This window comes from Neoarius graeffei, chromosome 14, assembly GCF_027579695.1.
Source record: "Neoarius graeffei isolate fNeoGra1 chromosome 14, fNeoGra1.pri, whole genome shotgun sequence".
NCBI classification, from domain to species: Eukaryota; Metazoa; Chordata; class Actinopteri; order Siluriformes; family Ariidae; genus Neoarius; species Neoarius graeffei.
In genome coordinates, this window is record NC_083582.1 from 74,509,519 (window position 1) to 74,530,868 (window position 21,350).

A 21,350-nucleotide genomic window follows, 5' to 3' on the forward strand; every position below is an offset into this window, starting at 1 on the left:
CCACCTGTGTGGTAGCTCTGTGAATAATCAGGTTTCTTCAGTCATTAGCCATTGAGCTTTGAGCAGCAATGAAAAGCTTACCTGTGTATTAATAATGCATTACAGCAGCCCTATCTGTCGGATCCAATCAGTCGTTCCATGCTGTGTCACAGTCCACAGTCAGAGTGAGATCTGGGTTACACTGAAGATACTGCAAAACTGTGACTGGTGAGGTTTTCACAGTTTTTATCATTTCTGTCTCGTTTTCTCTCTGTTTATATTTCTGATATTTTTGGACTTTTTAAAATCCATTGTGCAGAAAAATGTCCAAGCTTGACTTTATGTTTTAATGGAGGGAAAACACAAACTGGAGGGTTTCGGGTTTAGTGGGGACTTCAGTAACTTGAATATTTCCAGATGACTTGAATATTAGAAATTGAGACATTTTGTAACACCAACAGTTATCAAACAGGAGTCATTCAAATTTATAAGGAATGGAACACTGTAGGTTTGTGAAACAAGTTTTCCAATCAACAGTGGAAATTGTAGACTTGCCATCACAACTGTTGTTTTTTTTATATCTTCCTTTTTATGGCTCATTTCATATAAAAACTAGATTTGGTTTTGCCTGACAAACATGGAGCTGATCAGATCAACACAATTGGCCACATACACACGGCCCAAGAGCAGCAACTTCCTGCCAGCCATCTCCACAACAGTATCCAGCTACAGAAGCCTCCAGCCGACCCTCACCACCAACCAGAACTCCAACTGGAAGACGAACATGTACTTCAGGAGCGGGAGTGCCATTCCCTCCATTGTCCCCGTATCTCAAAGAGAAAACCTGGACCTAGTTCGAGTTAAGCCTACGTTCTACCCATCCAACAGGACTGCACTAATGACCCGCTATACACCAGATGACTGGTACAAGTCCAACCAGAACAACTACCGAGATTCAGAGTCCTCCAGGAAGAGTGCAGAGAGGCTGAGGAAAGACACAATCCGGTTGATCCAGGACCGGGATCAGCACACACGCAAGACTCAGGAGAACACCAGCAAGAACCTGGGGGAGAGGCTCAACGATATCAGCTTCTGGAAGTCTGAGTTGGGTCATGAAATTGACAACATGGTGACAGAGATAGCAGCTCTGACAGAGGTGAAAAGAAGACTGGAGAGAGCGCTTGCTGAGACCGAGGGGCCACTGCAGGTGCTTTCTTTTTCTTTCTTTCAAAATAAGAATCTGGTCCGCAGTCATCATGTGGTCGTCCTTTCCATTATACATGGTCCAGAATCCTTGTGCATAGACAATGAATTTAAAACAGCCTCTTCCTGAGATATTTTTAGTTCATAGTTGGCACAATATTCAACCTATTTAGGAGCAGTACAGCAAGTATAATATTCTGGCACCCCTGAAGGTGAGGGTGAGACAATAAAAGAAAGCAAAATTAAATTGCAAACATGTGAGCAAACAAAAAACAGACCACAAGGCAACAATCAGGTCCACAACCATGATAAGCAGGTCCTTGTGCATTCATAATACACACAAACCTCCAATAGGTTTCCATGTGCAGGACTACGCTCAGTCAAGTCACTGTGAGGAGGATCGCATTTTGTTGCACCTAGATTGTAGTTAGCCTTGATCAGTGGCGAACCGTTACTATCAGAGCTGGGACTTGAGCTCAGCCAAAACTTAGCCAGACACCAAAAAAGCAACAGGGCAAAGAATTTTGCAAGGGATTAGCAGCAGGCTGCCAGGTTGCTCTGTTGTGTGTCGTTCTCGATGTTGATTTTAAAAGTAACTCAGTAAATTCTACAGGAAAATGAATACTTAAGTCTGAGTGAAAAATACTGTAGTGGGCGTGCAGCGTGGAAGAAAAGTCTGGAGACAGAAATCTTAGTTTCTCCATCGTTAGCCTGTGCTACTTGCTCTCGATAGCACTGGCTTAACCACTTTATTAGCATTTGCTAACACTACTGATGAACGCTACACCAGCTGGAAGGTGACTTCACTGCTGCGCTAATGGTGCCGACTCGCGGTTAAGCTCACGTTGGCTTTCGAGAAGGCCGAGGGCGATAAACTTTGGTCCCTCCCACTATAATTCAAAATCTGATTGGTTAATCAGTCATCTGTCACTTCCTACATAAACACACACTGCCGTGGCCTTCTGTTCCGGCAATGAAGTCCTAACCACACTGTAAAAAAAGAATAGTCGAGAATACTTGAAATTTCAAGGCAACAGTCTGCATTAAGAATTTTATGTTTTGCCAACGATGTGCCCATGATAATCCAAACTATGATAACACTGTTATCTTTATTAAGAATTCTTAATTAAGTCAATTTTCAATTCCTCATTCTGCCAACATAGATTTCTCTTTTTGCTGAACAGTGGCATTCACAGTAGTACAAAAAAGCAATTGAGGTCATCACAATTTTTTGGGGGGCTTTTTTTTACCTTTATTTGGATAGGACAGTGTAGAGACAGGAAATGAGCGGGAGAGCTCGGGAAATTACCTCAGGTCGGAATCGAACCCGGGTCCCCGGATTTATGGTATGGCGCCTTATCCACTTGAGCCACGACAACATGATCAACATGACAACCCTATCAGTCTGATGTGGATTTTTCTGTTCGTTAATAATTATTCATATTTTCTTGTCCATTCAATTGTGAATATGGAATTACTTGAACAAAGCGTAATTCTATTTTTTAGAATTATCCACATCAAGAAAAATCCACATCAAACTGATAGGGTGCACCTCAATGATGTGTAAATATACAATAGTGAATAATCTGAATTGAAAATACATAATTGTCACAGGTGTTTATTCAGCGCATGCTCTGAATGACCAAGACACGTGGTTTCCTCTCCCAAATGCAAGGGCTGGGCAATGTGGTTCTCTCTCCGGTTGAAGTGCATGTTGTCGTGGATAAGGCGCCATACCATAAATCTGGGGGCCTGGGTTTGATTCCGACCTGAGGTCATTTCCTGATCTCTCTCTCTCTCCTGCTCATTTCCTGTCTCTACACTGTCCTATCCAAATAAAGGTAAAAAAAAAAAGCCCCCCAAAAAACTGTGATAACCTCAATTGCCTTTTTGTACTACTGTGAATGCCACTGTTCAGCAAAAAGAGAAATCTATGTTAGCAGAATGAGGAATTGAAAATTGACAATTAAGAATTCTTAATAAAGATAACAGTGTTATCATAGTTTGGATTATCATGGGCACATTGTTGGCAAAACATAAAATTCTTAATGCAGACTGTTGCCTTGAAATTTCAAGTATTCTCAACTATTCTTTTTTACAGTGCAATGAATGAGCAGCTCTAAACTCTTCTCAGCCTAGACACAATAAACAAAACAATCTTATTGGATAACTCGATTTTAATGTTTTCAGGACAGTAACCCTTTCATTTCTGAAGCAAATTCGATAGAAAATGAGGCTGAATTAGAATTAGAAGGGAATAATTATCATGAAATCAGGAAAGAATGAATGAAATTAAATGTAACATTTGAAATGCCGATATGTTTGGGCTTCTCTGAAGGCCTAGAAGGCCCTAATGGTTCGCCTCTGGCCTTTATTAACTGGTAACTCAGTGCATACTTGGAAATGTGTGCTTGGAAATAGAAGTCACCAGGAAGCTGTTACTAGGTAAACATGAAACTAGATGACCCAGGGAAAGCTTATGGGGGCATACTTTATCCTCATCGTGTCACAATGATCTGGGTAAAGAGTAGCGAGACTGGGTTAGTGTTGAAAGATCAGGTTACTTTCTTATAGACTCTGTAGGTAACAGACACTAAGGAGAAGAAAGTGTGTTCTAATCCTAAGGTTATTCTGAAATCTTCAGATAACAAGAGTTGATTATTATCTTCACAAAGACACCTCATCTACAATAAAGAGTGTCAAGACTAGCTACTTCTAAATAGCCTGTAGTTCAGAGGATTTCCGTTCCCAGGGTCACTGAGACTTTACTTTTCTCCATTGCTGCTTGGTCACTTTATACTGAAGCAAGATGGAGTGCAATATGTTCTCTTCTGTCCACCATTTTTTTTCTGTCTCTTTCTCTACTGATGTACACTGGGCCTCAATGTACATAAATTTCTGCAATTTATCTCCAACCATCACTTGCTGTAGTGTTATTAAATATGTACTTTTTTTTTGGTGTGTATGTGAGTCAAAACAATCTCCGTCTCTGAAAACCATCCTTTTACTTCACCTGGTCTATTCCCGTTTCATGCTTTCTGATCTCTACCTCTGCTGTTTACCTTTTATGGAGTTTTGTAGGCATCGCTGAATGCAAATGAGCTATAGCATGCAAATGTTCTGCAATTTACATCCTATTGACATTCATCAACATTGCCACTAGAGTACAAAGTAAACTGATGTTCTGAAACTTGTAAATCTGGCAGAAAATTCTAGCTGATTGGTTTACGCAAACAGTAGAATATTGGCGAAATTAGGCCCACTGTATATAATATTTTGTTTATTGTATCCTTATTGTGCTTATTACTGCCACGATCTTTGTTGGAGGAGATTGTGTTTTCGCCTCAGTTTGTTTGTTCAACTGTTCCCAACATAACTTAAAAAGTACTGAACTGATTTTGATAAAATTTGGAGGAAAGGTGAACCATTAGCCAAGGAACAATTGCCTACATTTTAATACAAATCCAGATATGTATTTGGTTTCAGGAGTTTTTTTGTCTTTTCCCAACGTTACTTAAAAAGTCAACAAAAAGTCAAAGTCCCTTCCACGCCAGGATCTGGTCTTCCCAGGCAGTCTCCTGTCCCAGTATTAACCAGCTCATTGAGGTGTGGCGCCGATCTCCGTTTCCATAGCACACAGCCTCTTGCCTATACAGCTCAGGTTACAGTGGGGGGCAAGTCCTCTGGTAACTGCGAGAGTTTGACTTCCCTACTGGCATCTGTATTGCAGCGTGCCTTGCGAGATGGCAGTAGGTACCATTTTTATGATGGTCTTTGGTATGACCCAACCGCGAGTAGAACTCACGAGCACTCAGTCGAGAGGTGGACACACTAACCACTAGGCCAGCTCTACTTAAAAAATAGTGAACAGATTTTGATGAAGTTTGGTGTACAGCTTTAGTATTATCTTAGGTTCAAGCGATTTGTGTGTGTGTGTCTGTGCACATGGTTAAATATCTATACAACTAAAGGAAGGCTGTCTGTCTCTCTGTCTGTCTGTCTGTCTGTCTGTTCACCTATGCAAATCGACACGGCTGGACACACATACTCCATACTTTGCACATGGATTGGTGACACCTCAGAGGGGCCCAAGACAACATTTTCAATTTTCCAAAACATGGGATTGGTGCTAATCCAACACACTATTCATTTCCCATGGGCTACATGCTCATGCTAACACAATGCGCGCAGCCTCGGCAGGGAATCCCCTCCCCCACTTGCCTGGGAGTTTCGATTGTACGAGAGCGCTCCTTGCTGGAGACTTCCACTAGGGCCGAGTCTACATCTCCTCAGTGACGGGCAATAACTGTTAGTACTCTAATATTTACAAAGCATACAGTATATTTTTCATTAAGCAGTGTTTTTACTGAACATTTGGTTTTCCTAAACATTTCTTTCCTAATTGAACTAAAATACTCTCACATTACGTATAGTGTAATGTAAATCATAAATGGGGCAGCATGGTGATGCAATGGTTAGCATTTTCACCTCACAGGAAATGGTGGTGTAGTGGTTAGCGCTGTCGCCTCACAGCAAGAAGATCCGGGTTCGAGCCCCGTGGCCGGCGAGGGCCTTTCTGTGCGGAGTTTGCATGTTCTCCCCGTGTCCGCGTGGGTTTCCTCCGGGTGCTCCGGTTTCCCCCACAGTCCAAAGACATGCAGGTTAGGTTAACTGGTGACTCTAAATTGAGCGTAGGTGTGAATGTGAGTGTGAATGGTTGTCTGTGTCTATGTGTCAGCCCTGTGATGACCTGGCGACTTGTCCAGGGTGTACCCCACCTTTCACCCGTAGTCAGCTGGGATAGGCTCCAGCTTGCCTGCGACCCTGTAGAAGGATAAAGCGGCTAGAGATAATGAGATGAGATGAGGAAGAAGATTCTGGGTTCGAGGGGGGCCTTTCTGTGTGGACTTTGCATGTTCTCCCCGTGTCTCTGTGTGGGTTTCCTTCGGGTGCGCTGGTTTCCCCCACAGTCCAAAGACATGCCTTTAGGCTAATTGGCTACTCTAAATTGTCCATAAACAAAAGTAGTGCAGCAGAGGAGCGGCTGGCCGGCTGTATATACTTAGCCAAGAAACCTTAAGAAGGGACCCAACCCAGAACACGCTGGACGGGTGAAAAGAAGAAGAAGAAGAGGAAGAAGAGAAATCATAAATGCAGATTATCTAGGAGAACAAGTAAACCATTTCACTCATGCACAATCAGCATATTTATTCAGTAAAATAGTCTATGTCTATTTAATGTGCATATATATATATATATATATATATATCATCTCATTATCTGTAGCAGGTGTATCCTGTTCTACAGGGTCGCAGGCGAGCTGGAGCCTATCCCAGCTGACTACGGGCAAAAGGCAGGGTACACCCTGGACAAGTCGCCAGGTCATCACAGGGCTGACACATAGACACAGACAACCATTCACACCTACGCTCAATTTAGAGTCACCAGTTAACCTAACCTGCATGTCTTTGGACTGTGGGGGAAACCGGAGCACCCAGAGGAAACCTACGTGGACAACATGCAAACTCCGCACAGAAAGGCCCTCGCTGGCCACGGGGTTCGAACCCAGACCTTCTTGCTGTGAGGCGACAGCGCTAACCACTACACCACCATGCCGCTCCCTCCCTCTCTCTCGCTCTCTCATATATATATATATCATAACTCATGCAGTGCTGTTTTAACTTGTACACCATTTATAACCCACAGCAAAAACATTTCTGGTTTCTATTATGGCTTGCTAAACAAAACATTTGACCCCCAGTCAGTAATGCCAAGCCTGGACAATGGTGTATCACTACAGATCAGACAAACCCACATTTAAACAACATGATCTACTCCTTTAGGATAAATGTTGAAAACCTATTCTACCCATTAGTATAGTGTTGAACTGTAATGATGGTTGGGCTGGTGATCTTTTTTTTTTTTAGGTGTCTCAGGAATGTTTGTTTCATCGAGAGAAGAGGATGTCCATCGACCTGGTACATGATGGTGTCGAAAAAGACCTGATCAAGGTGCAGTCTTCGCCGTATCATTTAAACTTAAACATGATAACAATTGGAGTATAATTAATACCTAAATGGGGAAACCATGGTCTAATGATTAGAGAAACAGTTTTGGGAACAAAAGGTCACTGGTTTGATTCCCTGGACCAACAGGAATGGCTGAAGTGCCCTTCAGCGAGGCATCTAACCCCAGGCAGCTCTGGGTGTGTTATACGTCACTCTGGATAAGAGTGTTTGCTAAATGCCTATAATGTCAGGTGGAATATAATGATTTAAGACTTTGGATCATAGCGCTAACTGTCCAGTTCTCAAACTGAGATTAGACTTTCTGTAATATGTTTCTCAGAAACTCTTAATTTTCAAAATTAAAGTTACTCGAGATGGATTTTAGGGTAAATTGCTTTGATTTCGCAGTGATTATTATATTCTTCTCTTGTTCAGGAAGTGGAGGTAATTAAATCATGTCAGGAGAGAATGAGGAGGAGTTTGGACAAAGCCATTGCACAGCTGGCGTGAGTCAATTTTTCAGCAAGTTTTTTTTTTTAATCATTGCTCTGAAAAATGCAAACAGTTAATATGTTTACTGTACACTACTATTTCAATATTATTTTGAATATGACAATCTTTGGAATTTGGTATGGGTCAGGGAAACAGAATATTCCTTTTGAATATTCGGAGTTTAGCATTTTCCGATGAGGATACATGGGATATTCTGATGTTATTTGGGTTTCTGGAGCATTCTTTGGACATGTACGGTATACAGTGCATTCGGACTATACATCTCAGTTTGGGTTTTTACGGCAGTTTAAAACACACGGCCTTCTACCTGTTTACAGTCAGCTCTGTGTGTTGGACACAAACCTAGACAATAAGAGTATGCACAAATGCATGGGATAAATGGGAGTATTTGACAGTTATTCCACGAAATTGAGTCGTACCTGAGCTGATAGCTGACAAGGCGCGTAGCACTGAGTTGGCTATAATCCATGTATGACGAGACTGAACAGAATAACTGTTTTCTTCAATCCACATTCACTGGATTTTGAGAAACAGAGCATTTTTATTTTTTATTTTTTGCAAATTCGATAAATAAAAACTTTATACAAAATGTCCAGCAAAATAATTTCCGCTTAGAATGTAAACAAACCGGTGAAATGACAGGAGCAATTTGTGAAAAATGCTATAATAATAATAATAATAATAATAATAATAATAATAATAATAATAATTCTTGAAAAATAAAAAAAGAAACAAACATTCTTACCATCAAATACTTTCATTCCATATTCTGTTTTTTTTTAAATGCATTTTCTGGGGTTTTATTTTCAAGTAGAGTTTTTATTTCATCTTCGGTTGGTTCAGCAACACGCGCCGACATTTTGTTTTTCTTCTTCTTTAGATTTTTTTTGACAGTTGGCAAACCAACTTAAAGGTGCATTACCGCCACCGACTGGGCTGGAGTGTGGAACAGGAGATACGGGGGGGGGGGGGGGGGGGGGGGGGGATTACATTCCTTTTGTTATTTCTGTTTCTTTTAAATACTTGATAAGAAAGTGATATATCTGACTTAATGTGCTCTGCCATTTTGTTTTTCTCTACTCATGGTATATGAGCTGATAGCCTAGTAGTAGAGTAGCCAATCAGAGCGCATGATTGCTTATATCCAGTGAATGTGGATAGAATATTAGTGGATATTAATATTAGTTTTCACAAGCCATGTAAACTGCTGAGTAGGAATATTGGGTTTTTTTCTGAATAAGGGCAAAAACTGGAATATTTTGTGCATGTAAATGTAGCGAGTGAGGAAATAGCTAAATAGTGAATTGTGTGTGTGTGTGTGTGCGTGCACGCCTTTTTAGATCAAATCGATCAGCGCAGCATGAACTGGAAAGAGATTTAAGTGATAAGGTTAGAGCTCAGCGTATAGACGACAGGTGTCATCAGATGTGCAACGCCTCAGACGGCATCAGCTACTACAGAGGCATCGAGCGTCTGGATCCCTCGTGAGTTTCACAGAAAGCTCATCTTCATGTGGAGGTTTGCATTTGTGCTGGAGGGAATAGAACACAAACATTAATTTTAGAACAAGATGAAGGACAGGATGATCACTTATCCCAAGGGATATCATTTCAACTAGTGTCTCGGATTTCTCATTTGTAACATTTGGATTATTACTTTTAGGTTATTCAAGGCTATCACCTAAGATAAATAATAAACTTGCCTATTTTCCTATCACAGCATGCCCCATCATGTTTTATTCCTTTTATACCACAGCAGTTTGTCATCACAAATAATTTTTTAAAAAATTATTAAAGAATGACGTATCATGCTTTTTTTCTGTTTATAGTTACATTTCTCCTTCTCTCGAAGTTAAGAAGACAAAAAATGCAGCTTGTCACATTTCTGTGAAACCAAAAAGCCCTCCATGCTGAAGACGTCTCTCTGTCCGAAGTATTATAGTTTCACCTCAAGCAGTTACAGGCTGCTGACACTGGAGACTCCTTCAAAAAAATGTGAAATAAACATTTCACAGAAGACCCTTTAAAAAGTCAAGGCCTTCTAGACCTTCAGAGAAGGCTCAAACATATCAGCATTTCAAATGTTATATTTAATTTCTTTCATTCTTTCATAATTTCATGATAATTATTTTCTTCTAATTCTAATTCAGCCTCATTTTATATCAAATTTGCTTCAGAAATGAAAGGGTTACTGTCCTGAAAACATTCAAATCGAGTTATCCAATGAGATTGTTTATTTTGTTTGTTGTCTCCAGGCTGAGAAGAGTTTAGAGCTGCTCACTCATTGGTTCGGACTTCATTGCCGGGACAGAAGGCCATGGCAGTGTATGTTTATGTAGGAAGTGACAGATGAATTAACCAATCAGATTTTGATTTATAGTGGGAGGGACCAAAAATGTATCGCCCTCGGCCTTCTCGAAGGCCAACGCGAGCTTAACCGCGAGTCAGCACCGTCGGCGCAGCAGTGAAGGCACCTTCCAGCCGGTGTAGCGTTCATCAGTCGTGTTAGCAAATGCTAATAAAGTGGTCAAGCCAGTGCTATCTATTGAGAGCAAGTAGCACAGACTAATGACCGAGAAACTAAGATTTCTGTCTCCAGACTCTTCTTCTATGCTGCACGCTTGCCACAGCATTTTTCACTCAGACTTAAGTATTCATTTCCCTGTAGAATTTACTGAGTTATTTCTACAACCCCGATTCCAAAAAAGTTGGGACAAAGTACAAATTGTAAATAAAAACGGAATGCAATAATTTACAAATCTCAAAAACTGATATTGTATTCACAATAGAACATAGACAACATGTCAAATGTCGAAAGTGAGACATTTTGAAATTTCATGCCAAATATTGGCTCATTTGAAATTTCATGACAGCAACACATCTCAAAAAAGTTGGGACAGGGGCAATAAGAGGCTGGAAAAGTTAAAGGTACAAAAAAGGAACAGCTGGAGGACCAAATTGCAACTCATTAGGTCAATTGGCAATAGGTCATTAACATGACTGGGTATAAAAAGAGCATCTTGGAGTGGCAGCGGCTCTCAGAAGTAAAGATGGGAAGAGGATCACCAATCCCCCTAATTCTGCGCCGACAAATAGTGGAGCAATATCAGAAAGGAGTTCGACAGTGTAAAATTGCAAAGAGTTTGAACATATCATCATCTACAGTGCATAATATCATCAAAAGATTCAGAGAATCTGGAAGAATCTCTGTGCGTAAGGGTCAAGGCCGGAAAACCATACTGGGTGCCCGTGATCTTCGGGCCCTTAGACGGCACTGCATCACATACAGGCATGCTTCTGTATTGGAAATCACAAAATGGGCTCAGGAATATTTCTAGAGAACATTATCTGTGAACACAATTCACTGTGCCATCCGCCGTTGCCAGCTAAAACTCTATAGTTCAAAGAAGAAGCCGTATCTAAACATGATCCAGAAGCGCAGACGTCTTCTCTGGGCCAAGGCTCATTTAAAATGGACTGTGGCAAAGTGGAAAACTGTTCTGTGGTCAGATGAATCAAAATTTGAAGCTCTTTATGGAAATCAGGGACACCATGTCATTCGGACTAAAGAGGAGAAGGACGACCCAAGTTGTTATCAGCGCTCAGTTCAGAAGCCTGCATCTCTGATGGTATGGGGTTGCATTAGTGCGTGTGGCATGGGCAGCTTACACATCTGGAAAGACACCATCAATGCTGAAAGGTATATCCAGGTTCGAGAGCAACATATGCTCCCATCCAGACGACATCTCTTTCAGGGAAGACCTTGCATTTTCCAACATGACAATGCCAAACCACATACTGCATCAATTACAGCATCATGGCTGCGTAGAAGAAGGGTCCGGGTACTGAACTGGCCAGCCTGCAGTCCAGATCTTTCACCCATAGAAAACATTTGGCGCATCATAAAACGGAAGATACGACAAAAAAGACCTAAGACAGTTGAGCAACTAGAAGCCTACATTAGACAAGAATGGGTTAACATTCCTATCCCTAAACTTGAGCAACTTGTCTCCTCAGTCCCCAGACGTTTACAGACTGTTGTAAAGAGAAAAGGGGATGTCTCACAGTGGTAAACATGGCCTTGTCCCAACTTTTTTGAGATGTGTTGTTGTCATGAAATTTAAAATCACCTAATTTTTCTCTTTAAATGATACATTTTCTCAGTTTAAACATTTGATATGTCATCTATGTTCTATTCTGAATAAAATATGGAATTTTGAAACTTCCACATCATTGCATTCCGTTTTTATTTACAATTTGTACTTTGTCCCAACTTTTTTGGAATCGGGGTTGTAAAATCAACATCGACAGCTACACACAACGGAGCGACCTGGCAGCCTGACGCTAATCCCTTACAAAATCCTTTACCCTGTTGCTTTTTTGGTGTCTGGCTAAGTTTTGGCTGAGCTCAAGTCCCAGCTCTAATAGTAACGGTTAGGCACTGGTGTATAGAAGTGTAGAACAACTGAATATAAGATGAATACAAGTTTTCAGTGCCGGGTGAATTGAGTAACTGCTTCAAAATCAGTGTTTGTCATTTATGTATCGACTCTGGTTCAAAACTGATTACAAAAATGAGTGGTGGTGTTGTACTCGGGACCAGTCTCAAGACCACTTTTTGAAGGTCTCAGTCTTGTCTCAGAATCGACCGCATTTTTACTCGGTCTTGTCTCGGTCTCAGTCATAGAGGACTCTGGATTTTATTTCAAGACCAGTCAAGACCACAACCTTGGGGATTTCACTAAACTGACTGTGCATTGCCTGACTTATTTGTTCACATCATCACTGTGATTGGATGTAAAATTTCCTGCTTCCAATGCAACCAATAATGTGACTCATTGCTAATTTGAAATTTTCATTACTGTTAACTGTCGTCACCCCTCCCCCACCCTGCCCCCCTTCACACACACTGGTCTTGTCCTGGTCTTGACTTGGGCTTGCCCTGCATTGGTCTTGGTCTTGACTTGGTCTCAACCCTGCAAAGTTTTGGTCTTGTCTCGGTCTCGATACACTCTGGTCTTGGTCATGACTTGTGCTGTGTCCGAAATCACTCACTCATTCTCTACTCCCTATCTAGGGAATTCTATATAGAGGACTAGATAGTGAGCTTATTGGTAAAATGAAAAAAAAAAACACTTTTGGACACTACTCCACCGCGCTGTCATTTACGTCATTACTGTCACACAATTAAAATGTGCCAGATCAGTCGGCTGGCGGGTTTTCAAAATAATAAATACCTGTATGTATTTTTGTGATAAATCCATATTATACTGAGCGTATTTCCCACATTAATAAATACAAAGTACTTTATGTCTGTTGCATCTGTCAGTTCTTTTAAATCAAGGCTGAATACTTTCTTCTTCACCGCTGCCTTTTATCAAATCAAATCTGAAGCTTTTGATTAATTCCTCGCTCTGAACTGTAACCTTTATTCATGTATTTTATGTGTCTTATTCTATTTTAGCTTATTTTCTATTCTCTTACTATTTTTACTTGTACTTGAATGTCCATTTATAATGTGTTTCTTCCTCCATCCATTCACCCCAACACACTACAATATTATTGCCCGGTGTTGCTGCTCCTCTTTGTTGTCGGCCATTTTTCTTTCAGCGTGACTGCAAAGCATGATGGTATATATTGCTTGGTTAGTGACCATCGGTTGTACACTACTTTTCACAATGTATTGTGGGATACGACAAGGTTGTAATAATTCTCACTATACATTCGGACAGCACTACAAAATGGCGAACTCACTATATAGTCCACTATATAGTGATTAGTGAGTGATTTCGGACACAGGGTTGGTCTCAGTTTCGGTGGTCTTGACTATCAGACTAGAAACGAGTTCAGAATTAAAGAGAGTGCAGGAGAGAATGTTGACTTTCCAGCAACTGAGCCTGTTGTACACCGAAAACACTTTGAGACAGGAAATATGTTTGCAAAATGGTTTAAGTGGTCACAAAGATAAATTACCAAGGGGTAACAGTTTCTGTAGCCATTAATGTTAGACGATGATAAATCAGAAAGGCATCTACAATTTCCAATGTATTTTTTCCAAGGACAGTTACAAAGTGGTCCAAACACCAAAAAAGACAGGTTTGAAATAGTGTTAAACGTACATAAATATTTTCTTATGACATCACTTTGAGGAAGAAATATACAACGGTCAGCAGTTGTTTAATAGAAAGCCATACAGTACATTTAGCAGATGCTCTTATCCAGAGCAATGTACAACATACCCAAAGCAGCCTGGGGATTAGGTACCTTGCTCAAGGGCACTTCAGCCACCCTGCTGGTCCAGGGAATCAAACCAGCAACCTTTTGGAACCAAAACTGCTTCTCTAACCATTAGACCATGGCTTCACTAGAACACATGAGACATAATCTAGATCTCTATTTGGGTCTAGAGCTCAACCCTTTGGTTACTCTGTTATTTATTCGACTAGAAGTATGCTCCTATGTTTTGGTGTTAAGTTACTAATTTTTATTATTATTTTTATCTGCAAGCAGTCTGAGCTTGCCTGACTCATGGTCAAAGTTCACCGATGACAACATCCTGCATTCCCAGAGTCAACGTGCGGCATCACACAAACTCCGTGATGAGATCGAGGTGCTGCTCAACATCACCTCGAATGAGATGTGGAACCAGTTCAACACCGTTAACGTATCCTTCACCAACCGCATCTCTGAAATGGCTGATACCAAGAACAGCCTGCAGGTTCACTTGGCTAAGGTGAGGACCACAGCATGTCCCTCACATCTCAGCCTTGTTTAAACATGTGCAAGATAAAAGCCCTGAAACCATGGAGTGGTTTCCAGACTGCAGCCACAGCCTCGTGTTGTGAAATGTGGTCCGTTTTGAAATCAGTCATGTTTGCATGTGTTAGTGCAAAGTCAAACCATTCCTTCATCCAAGGGCCCATGGTTAAACCTCCTGCTTGATTTGTGACATTGTTATTCATTTTCAGAAGCAAATCTTTAATCATCCACGATCAGTTTAAACGACGATAATGAAAACCAGACGCAGTGTTGTCATATTTCATGTGCAACCGTTTTACATTGTGCTAACACAGCTGTAACAAGGGAATTCCTTCCATATCTTATCTTGTAATTATGATGATTTGCAGAGGAGAACCAAGCCCTTTACATGCATGTATTCTTCATTGCAGGTTTCTCAACTCTTAATTCCTCAACAACCACATTTCATAACTGTATCAGTGTGTACCAGCCAAAATCATATTATACAGACCAAGATCCAAAGGAATGAAATTGTGTTTTAGGCTAAATAGAGAAGCTGGTGTGTCAGGAGCGATTGCACAATGCGTGTGAGTGTGATAAGCTCGTTGAAGTAACAGCTTTAAACACTGTGTGCTATTGTGTAGCAGGGTAACCAAAGGTCACGATAAAGCTATTGACAGCTCTTATCACAGGCTCAAGGTAGATAATAAAGCGTCATCATCTACAGTGTTGCAGTTTGACTGGTGGACTAAATTGGATGTCTTACATAGCCTGTGTGAATTAGAACCCTTGGAGTAACTGAAAATATTCTATCCACATTCACTGGATATGAGCAATTGCACATTCTAATTGGCTACTCTACTACTAGGCTATCAAGTCAAGTCTATTTTTATAGCGCTTTTAACAATATGCATTGTCGCAAAGCAACTTTAAAGAATTTTAATGACTTTAAACATGAGCTAATTTTATCCCTAATCTATCCCCAATGATGAAGCCTGTGGTGATGGTGGCAAGGAAAAACTCCCTCAGACGACATGAGGAAGAAACCTCGAGAGGAACCAGACTCAAAAGGGAACCCATCCTCATTTGGGTGATAACAGACAACATAATTATAACATTTTAAACAGTTTTACCATGAAGTCTGTTTCGTTGATGTTATAACGCTTTATTGATGGAAACTTGAGTGCAAAACTGTTCACAACTGCAGTCCTAAAGTTAGCAAGTCAACTGAAGTCCTCAGCCATAAAAGCATTACTGTAAGAGTCAGAGCGTCTTCCAAGTGCGACTTTCAACTGTCCATATGGGGCCGTCCTCCACAGGAGCGATGTGATGAGACATCGCATATACCGTACCATGAGTAGAGAAAAACAAACTGGCGGAGCGTGCTCCTGAACCAACCGAGGACGAAATAAAAACTCTACTTGAAAACAAGACTACAAAATTGTTATCAAGTATTTAAAAGAAACAGAAATAGCTGAAAGAATATAGTTCCCCGCTCCAATATTTCCTGTTCCACACTCCAGCTCAGTCGATGGCGGTAATGCACCTTTAAGTTGGTTTGCCAACCGACAAAAAAGCCTAAAGAAGAAGAAGAAAACTCCAAAAAATACAAAAAGGGAAAAAAGCAACAAAATATGGAATGAAAATATTTGATGGTAAGAATGTATCATTTTTTTATTTGTCAGAAATTATTATTATCGCAAAATTTTTTCACAAATTGCTCCTGTCATTTCACCGGTTTGTTTACATTCTAAGCAGAAATTATTTTGCCGGACATTTTGTATAAAGTTTTTATTTATTGAATTTGCAAAAAATTAAAAATAAAAATGCTCAGTTTCTCAAAATCCAGTGAATATGGATAGAATAAAACAGTTATTCCACTCAATCTCATGGCTTATAGCCAACTTGGTGCTACACACCTCGTCGGCTATCAGCTCATGTACAAATGGATTTTGTGGAATAACTGCTATATATCCTCTTTCTGAGATTCTCCTACTTCATAATGTGCACAATATTCAACTTGTTTTGGAGAAAATCATCCATCATTGGTAAAATTGGTCATTTAAATATTATTATTACTGTAAGAAGGTAATCTGGGGCGGCACGGTGGTGTAGTGGTTAGCGCTGTCGCCTCACAGCAAGAAGGTCCTGGGTTCGAGCCCCGGGGCCGGTGAGGGCCTTTCTGTGTGGAGTTTGCATGTTCTCCCCGTGTCCGCGTGGGTTTCCTCCGGGTGCTCCGGTTTCCCCCACAGTCCAAAGACATGCAGGTTAGGTTAACTGGTGACTCTAAATTGAGTGTAGGTGTGAATGTGAGTGTGAATGGTTGTCTGTGTCTATGTGTCAGCCCTGTGATGACCTGGCGACTTGTCCAGGGTGTACCCCGCCTTTCGCCCGTAGTCAGCTGGGATAGGCTCCAGCTTGCCTGCAACCCTGTAGAAGGATAAAGCGGCTAGAGATGATGAGATGAGATGAGATGAGATGAGAAGGTAATCTGAAGTGTTTTTAGACCCTGTCCTGATATTTTTCAAAGCATTTTTTAACTTCTTTATTTTCAAATTAATTCCCTTCCACATCAAGAGTAGAGCTTTACAAGTATATCCGTCCACATGAAAAAGATTTGAAAATGCCAACATGAACAGGTCAGTTCATTGCTCAGTGCCATGCCTAGGCTTCTTCATGCCTGGGGCAATTTATTGAACATTTATTGGAGAACCTGGGGTACAGCAGCCTAAGCTCAGGATTGAACCTGGATTGTGGCAATGCTGTCAATTTTTCAAGACTTTAACCAGCTGCTAATCACTAATTTAGAGAAAACAAATTCATAGCACCGTGCAAAGATCCAAATACCACATCAATCCACGCCCCCTGAAATTCCCCACATGTAGTCAACCCTGATTCAAATCCTTCTTCTCCCAACCACCCACACACAAGTCTGTCAAAAATATTTGGAGCTCTAGTCTGGTCTATGTTCATTTCTCTCAATAATAGGTACAAATAATGTACTACAACTACCTTCACAACAAGCATTTTTACCCTAAAATCATCTTTACAGCCTTACAACTTACAACATTCTGGTCACGAGATTTGATAGGCCACTTGTAGCTGGCCTTCCTTCACATCAAGAACAGCAGGATTTTCGAATAGCAGGTTTGAATGTTATTTTTAACCCTTTGATGCAAAACATATGCACACCCCTTCTAATGCACAACATGGGTCAAAAATGACCCGCATTCATTTTCCAGGTTATTTCTTGCTGACTGAGTTTTTCTTTGCTCTATCTTTTGAAATCAATTTATTTTATGATTGAATATTCCAAATATTCTTTAAATATCTTGTTTTTAATTCCACAAATCATTAATTTAATTTTTTCTTTCCTACTTTATGAACAAAAATACTTTTTAGATTACTACACATGGGTCATCCAAGTGTGATTTAAAATTAAATGTCTTAATACTATAATAATAATTTGTTTCAAGTAATTATTTTAGCAGTGAATGGGGCCAGTTATTTATTTATTAACTATGTCGTTAGCTAAGCCAACTACAATAAAATTAGCTAACTAAAGTAGAATATGTCAACAGCTCGGTAGCTAATAGTAATTACCTGTAACTTTCTGACAAGTAATCTACTCACTCTCAAGGTAACCTAAACATAATCCATTTTTTTTCTAAGGTAATGTTAGAACAATTGAAAAACATTACTTGCATGTATTAGATGGGCAAAGGGCGCCGTGCTGAGCTGTGAAATGTCTGACACAAGCACAATTCACAGTTCCCACCAAACGCTGGAGTAAATGTATGCGGGTCGGTTCTGATCCATGTGTGTAAACTTGATGTAGAATTACAAAAGCTGTGCTTGTTCATAACTTAAGAAAGGAAAAATAAAAATGATGATTTGTGCTCAACAAAAACAAGATATTTACTGCATATTTGGAAAAGTAAATGACAAAATGAATTTATTTCAAAAGTATATCATAGAAACACTCAGCCATACATGAAATAACCTGGAAAATGAACGCAGGTCGTTTTGGATCCATGTTGTGCATTAGAAGGGTAGTGATACAAAAAGGGTTTTTATTCAAAAAGTAAGAAAGGAAAAAATAAAATAAGGATGTACTGTATGATGATCAAAAACAAGTTAATTGAGGAATACCTTGAATACTGAATGATGGAATTAATTTATTGCAAAGATATAGAAGATAAAAACTCAGCCGGGTCACTTTTGACCCATGTTTTGCATCAAAGGGTTAATTTGCTCACATCTCCAAAAACATATCTCCTCTTATTCCCTCAGACCCTTCAGGAGATCTACCAGACCGAGATGCTCATTGATACCTTGAAAAAGGTGATTCGTGATAAGGAGAACCCTCTCAAAGTGGCTCAGACACGTCTGGAGGAGAGAACCCGTCGACCTAATGTGGAACTCTGCAGAGACAATCCTCATCATAGGTGCAACTTTGGAGAACCTATCAAAGTCAAGGGAAAACTCAGATAGAATATGGTTCATATATGTGTTGTAGCACAGGATTTTTGTACCAGATGCTCGGTTTACAGAATGTGTAGAAATGGCATTGAAAAGCATGCGATATTTTGCACCATTTTTGCTGGCTATTCGTGACAGTTACTGGATCAATCACCTCAATAGCGCCCCTACGGGATACATTTACCACTTTTAACATCATCCACGACTTTGTTGGACTGAGGCTGGTTCTAGAGGACTTGAGACAGGGACTTGTTTTAAATGACTACCGTATAGTTAATGTCCAGAACTGGAAATGAGTCAACACTTGACAGCATGCATTCATTGTACATGTCCTGACTGATTCTGAGTCCAGGTCTCCATGTTTTCAACACTGCATTTTCAGACGTTAGAAGGAATAAAAACACATTTTATAACTGACTATCCTGTATCAACAACAGTTCTAGCTTTATTGGTAACATTTTGTACAGGTTAAAGTTGGTCCCATGTTAGAAACGGAGTATCGGCGACTAATATTCTGACATCACTGGCACAGTGCCAAAAATTAATTTGGCATGGTGCTAACCAATCAATGAGGCATCAAATTAAATTAGCTATAGCTGATTCCTTTTCATATCAAAAGCAAAATCTACAATACATACGTTTTACCAATTGTCCTTCATAGACTAAAATGTGTAAACTGGACGTCAAACCTATGCAGAAAAATAGAGATCTTTCAAAACCATATTTTGAGATTCATGACAAACCACAGGTTAACAGACCACATCAAAATTGAGGATCTTCTTGAAGCTACTAAAATGTCTCCCATAATGAATGTAATCAAGAGCAAAACCCTCAAACTCTTTGGCCATGTAAAACAGGCAGAAAGAGGACTTCCCAGATAGCACACCTCTGTCGGCCCACCATCGGCTGCCACGGCGGCCCATCAGAGGTATTACCAGCGGGCCTTCGTCGGGCTGATGTCGGCAAGCCGATAAAGGGAAAAAAAAGGATGCATATATTATTTATTTATTTATTTATTACAAGAGAAGAAGATAGTTTTAACCTACCTGCACTGAAGTTTGTAAAGAAATCGGTGCCCAGAACCCTGCTGTGTGTAACGGTAAACCACGTGGTGCCAAACAGCTGGAAATGACTATAGCTATTATAATTACGAGATCTCGTTACTCTCACGTGTCCTGCCACCCGTGAGCTGCTGGTGGTCTGATAACAGACCGGCAGATGTGTTTGCCGCTCACTGTCGCTAGCGGGCCGCCGGATATGTGCTATCTGGGTTGCTAAGATCTGTGTCGAAGGTATGATGGAAGGCAAACGGAACAGAGGAAGATCGAAAAAGCATTGGCAAAACAATATATACCAATGGTCTGGTCTTGATATCAACGACCTTAACAAAGCTACACATAACAGGAAACTTTGGAAGGCAATTTCTTATATTAGTGCGCAATCTGCCACAGGCGGAGACAGTGTTAGATGATGATAGCTGTTTAGCAAACTCATAGTGAAACTAGTGTCATTCTGATTCAAAAATACACTTTAGACCTCGCTGAAACATCATGGACATTTTGAAGGCTTTCTGCCTGGAAAATGGACCATTTTCGGTTGCGTGCACATGATTTCATGTCAGATTTAGAGTAACTTTCCTTGGTCCAGTTTCACTTTGGTTTGTATTTCCTACATACCTCCATAGTTTGGTAGTTTAATGCAGCAGGTATAACTCAAAATCCATAATCTGAGCATCTGGTATGAAAATCTGGCGGACTGATGTATATGTATTTACTTACAGTATACTTTCCCTTCTTTCCCCATCACCTCTTTCAGGTTGGTGAGTGAAGTGAGGGAGATTGAGAACACAATTCATATTTTGCAAGAACGCCTAGCAGAGGCTGAAAACACTCTGCAGAACTTGGTGAAGACCAAAGTCGCTCTGGAGCATGACCTCTCCATCAAGGCCAACTCACTCTTCCTGGATCAGGAGAAATGCATGAGCATGAGGAAGAGTTTTCCCAGCACCCCACGCTTGGTGGGATATACTTAGAAACCTGTTTGCGGCTTTAATGTAGTAATTTGCTTTGAGTTGAAAATCTTTTTCCATATAAAAGATTCTAATAAAGTATTTTGGTTGAGGCACATGAATGAAATAGTCAGCAGTCACGAATAAATTAATCTATCATCATAGAAGCCAAAGCTCAAAATTATTTAAGCATAATACTTCCAAAGGGCTGAATAAAAGTATATCCAGTATCCAAGGAGATGGATATAATTGGAGAAAAAAACAAGGTCCTAAAAGAGAACCTTGAGCAATTACAAACTGGTACCAATCTGTTAAATAAATAGATAAATAAACAAACTTGCTGAGAGTTTATCTACTTATATTGACTTTCACTGGCCATTATCAGAATCAACTGACTTCAACGCTAACTTTAAACATGTG

The 21,350-nt window shown here is 40.2% G+C and overlaps 1 protein-coding gene across 1 annotated transcript; it reads left to right on the plus strand.

Moving 5' to 3' along the window:
- The first annotated feature begins 616 nt into the window (after positions 1-616).
- On the plus strand, positions 617-20,954 carry tekt3 (tektin 3). The gene is made up of 7 exons (XM_060939087.1): positions 617-1,186; positions 7,110-7,193; positions 7,626-7,696; positions 9,044-9,187; positions 14,213-14,435; positions 18,734-18,888; positions 20,738-20,954. Exons 1-7 carry the CDS (start codon positions 617-619, stop codon positions 20,952-20,954), a joined length of 1,464 nt encoding a protein of 487 aa, XP_060795070.1.
- Positions 20,955-21,350: the final 396 nt, after the last annotated feature.

What these genes read in the sequence shown, in the direction of transcription:
- tekt3 (XM_060939087.1), top strand. Translation starts at nt 617, where the DNA reads ATGGAGCTGATCAGATCAACACAATTGGCCACATACACACGGCCCAAG. An exon ending in TCGAAAAAGACCTGATCAAG is followed by an intron (nt 7,194 to 7,625) that starts GTGCAGTCTTCG and finishes TCTCTTGTTCAG; the next exon opens with GAAGTGGAGGTAATTAAATC. An exon ending in AGAGACAATCCTCATCATAG is followed by an intron (nt 18,889 to 20,737) that starts GTGCAACTTTGG and finishes CACCTCTTTCAG; the next exon opens with GTTGGTGAGTGAAGTGAGGG.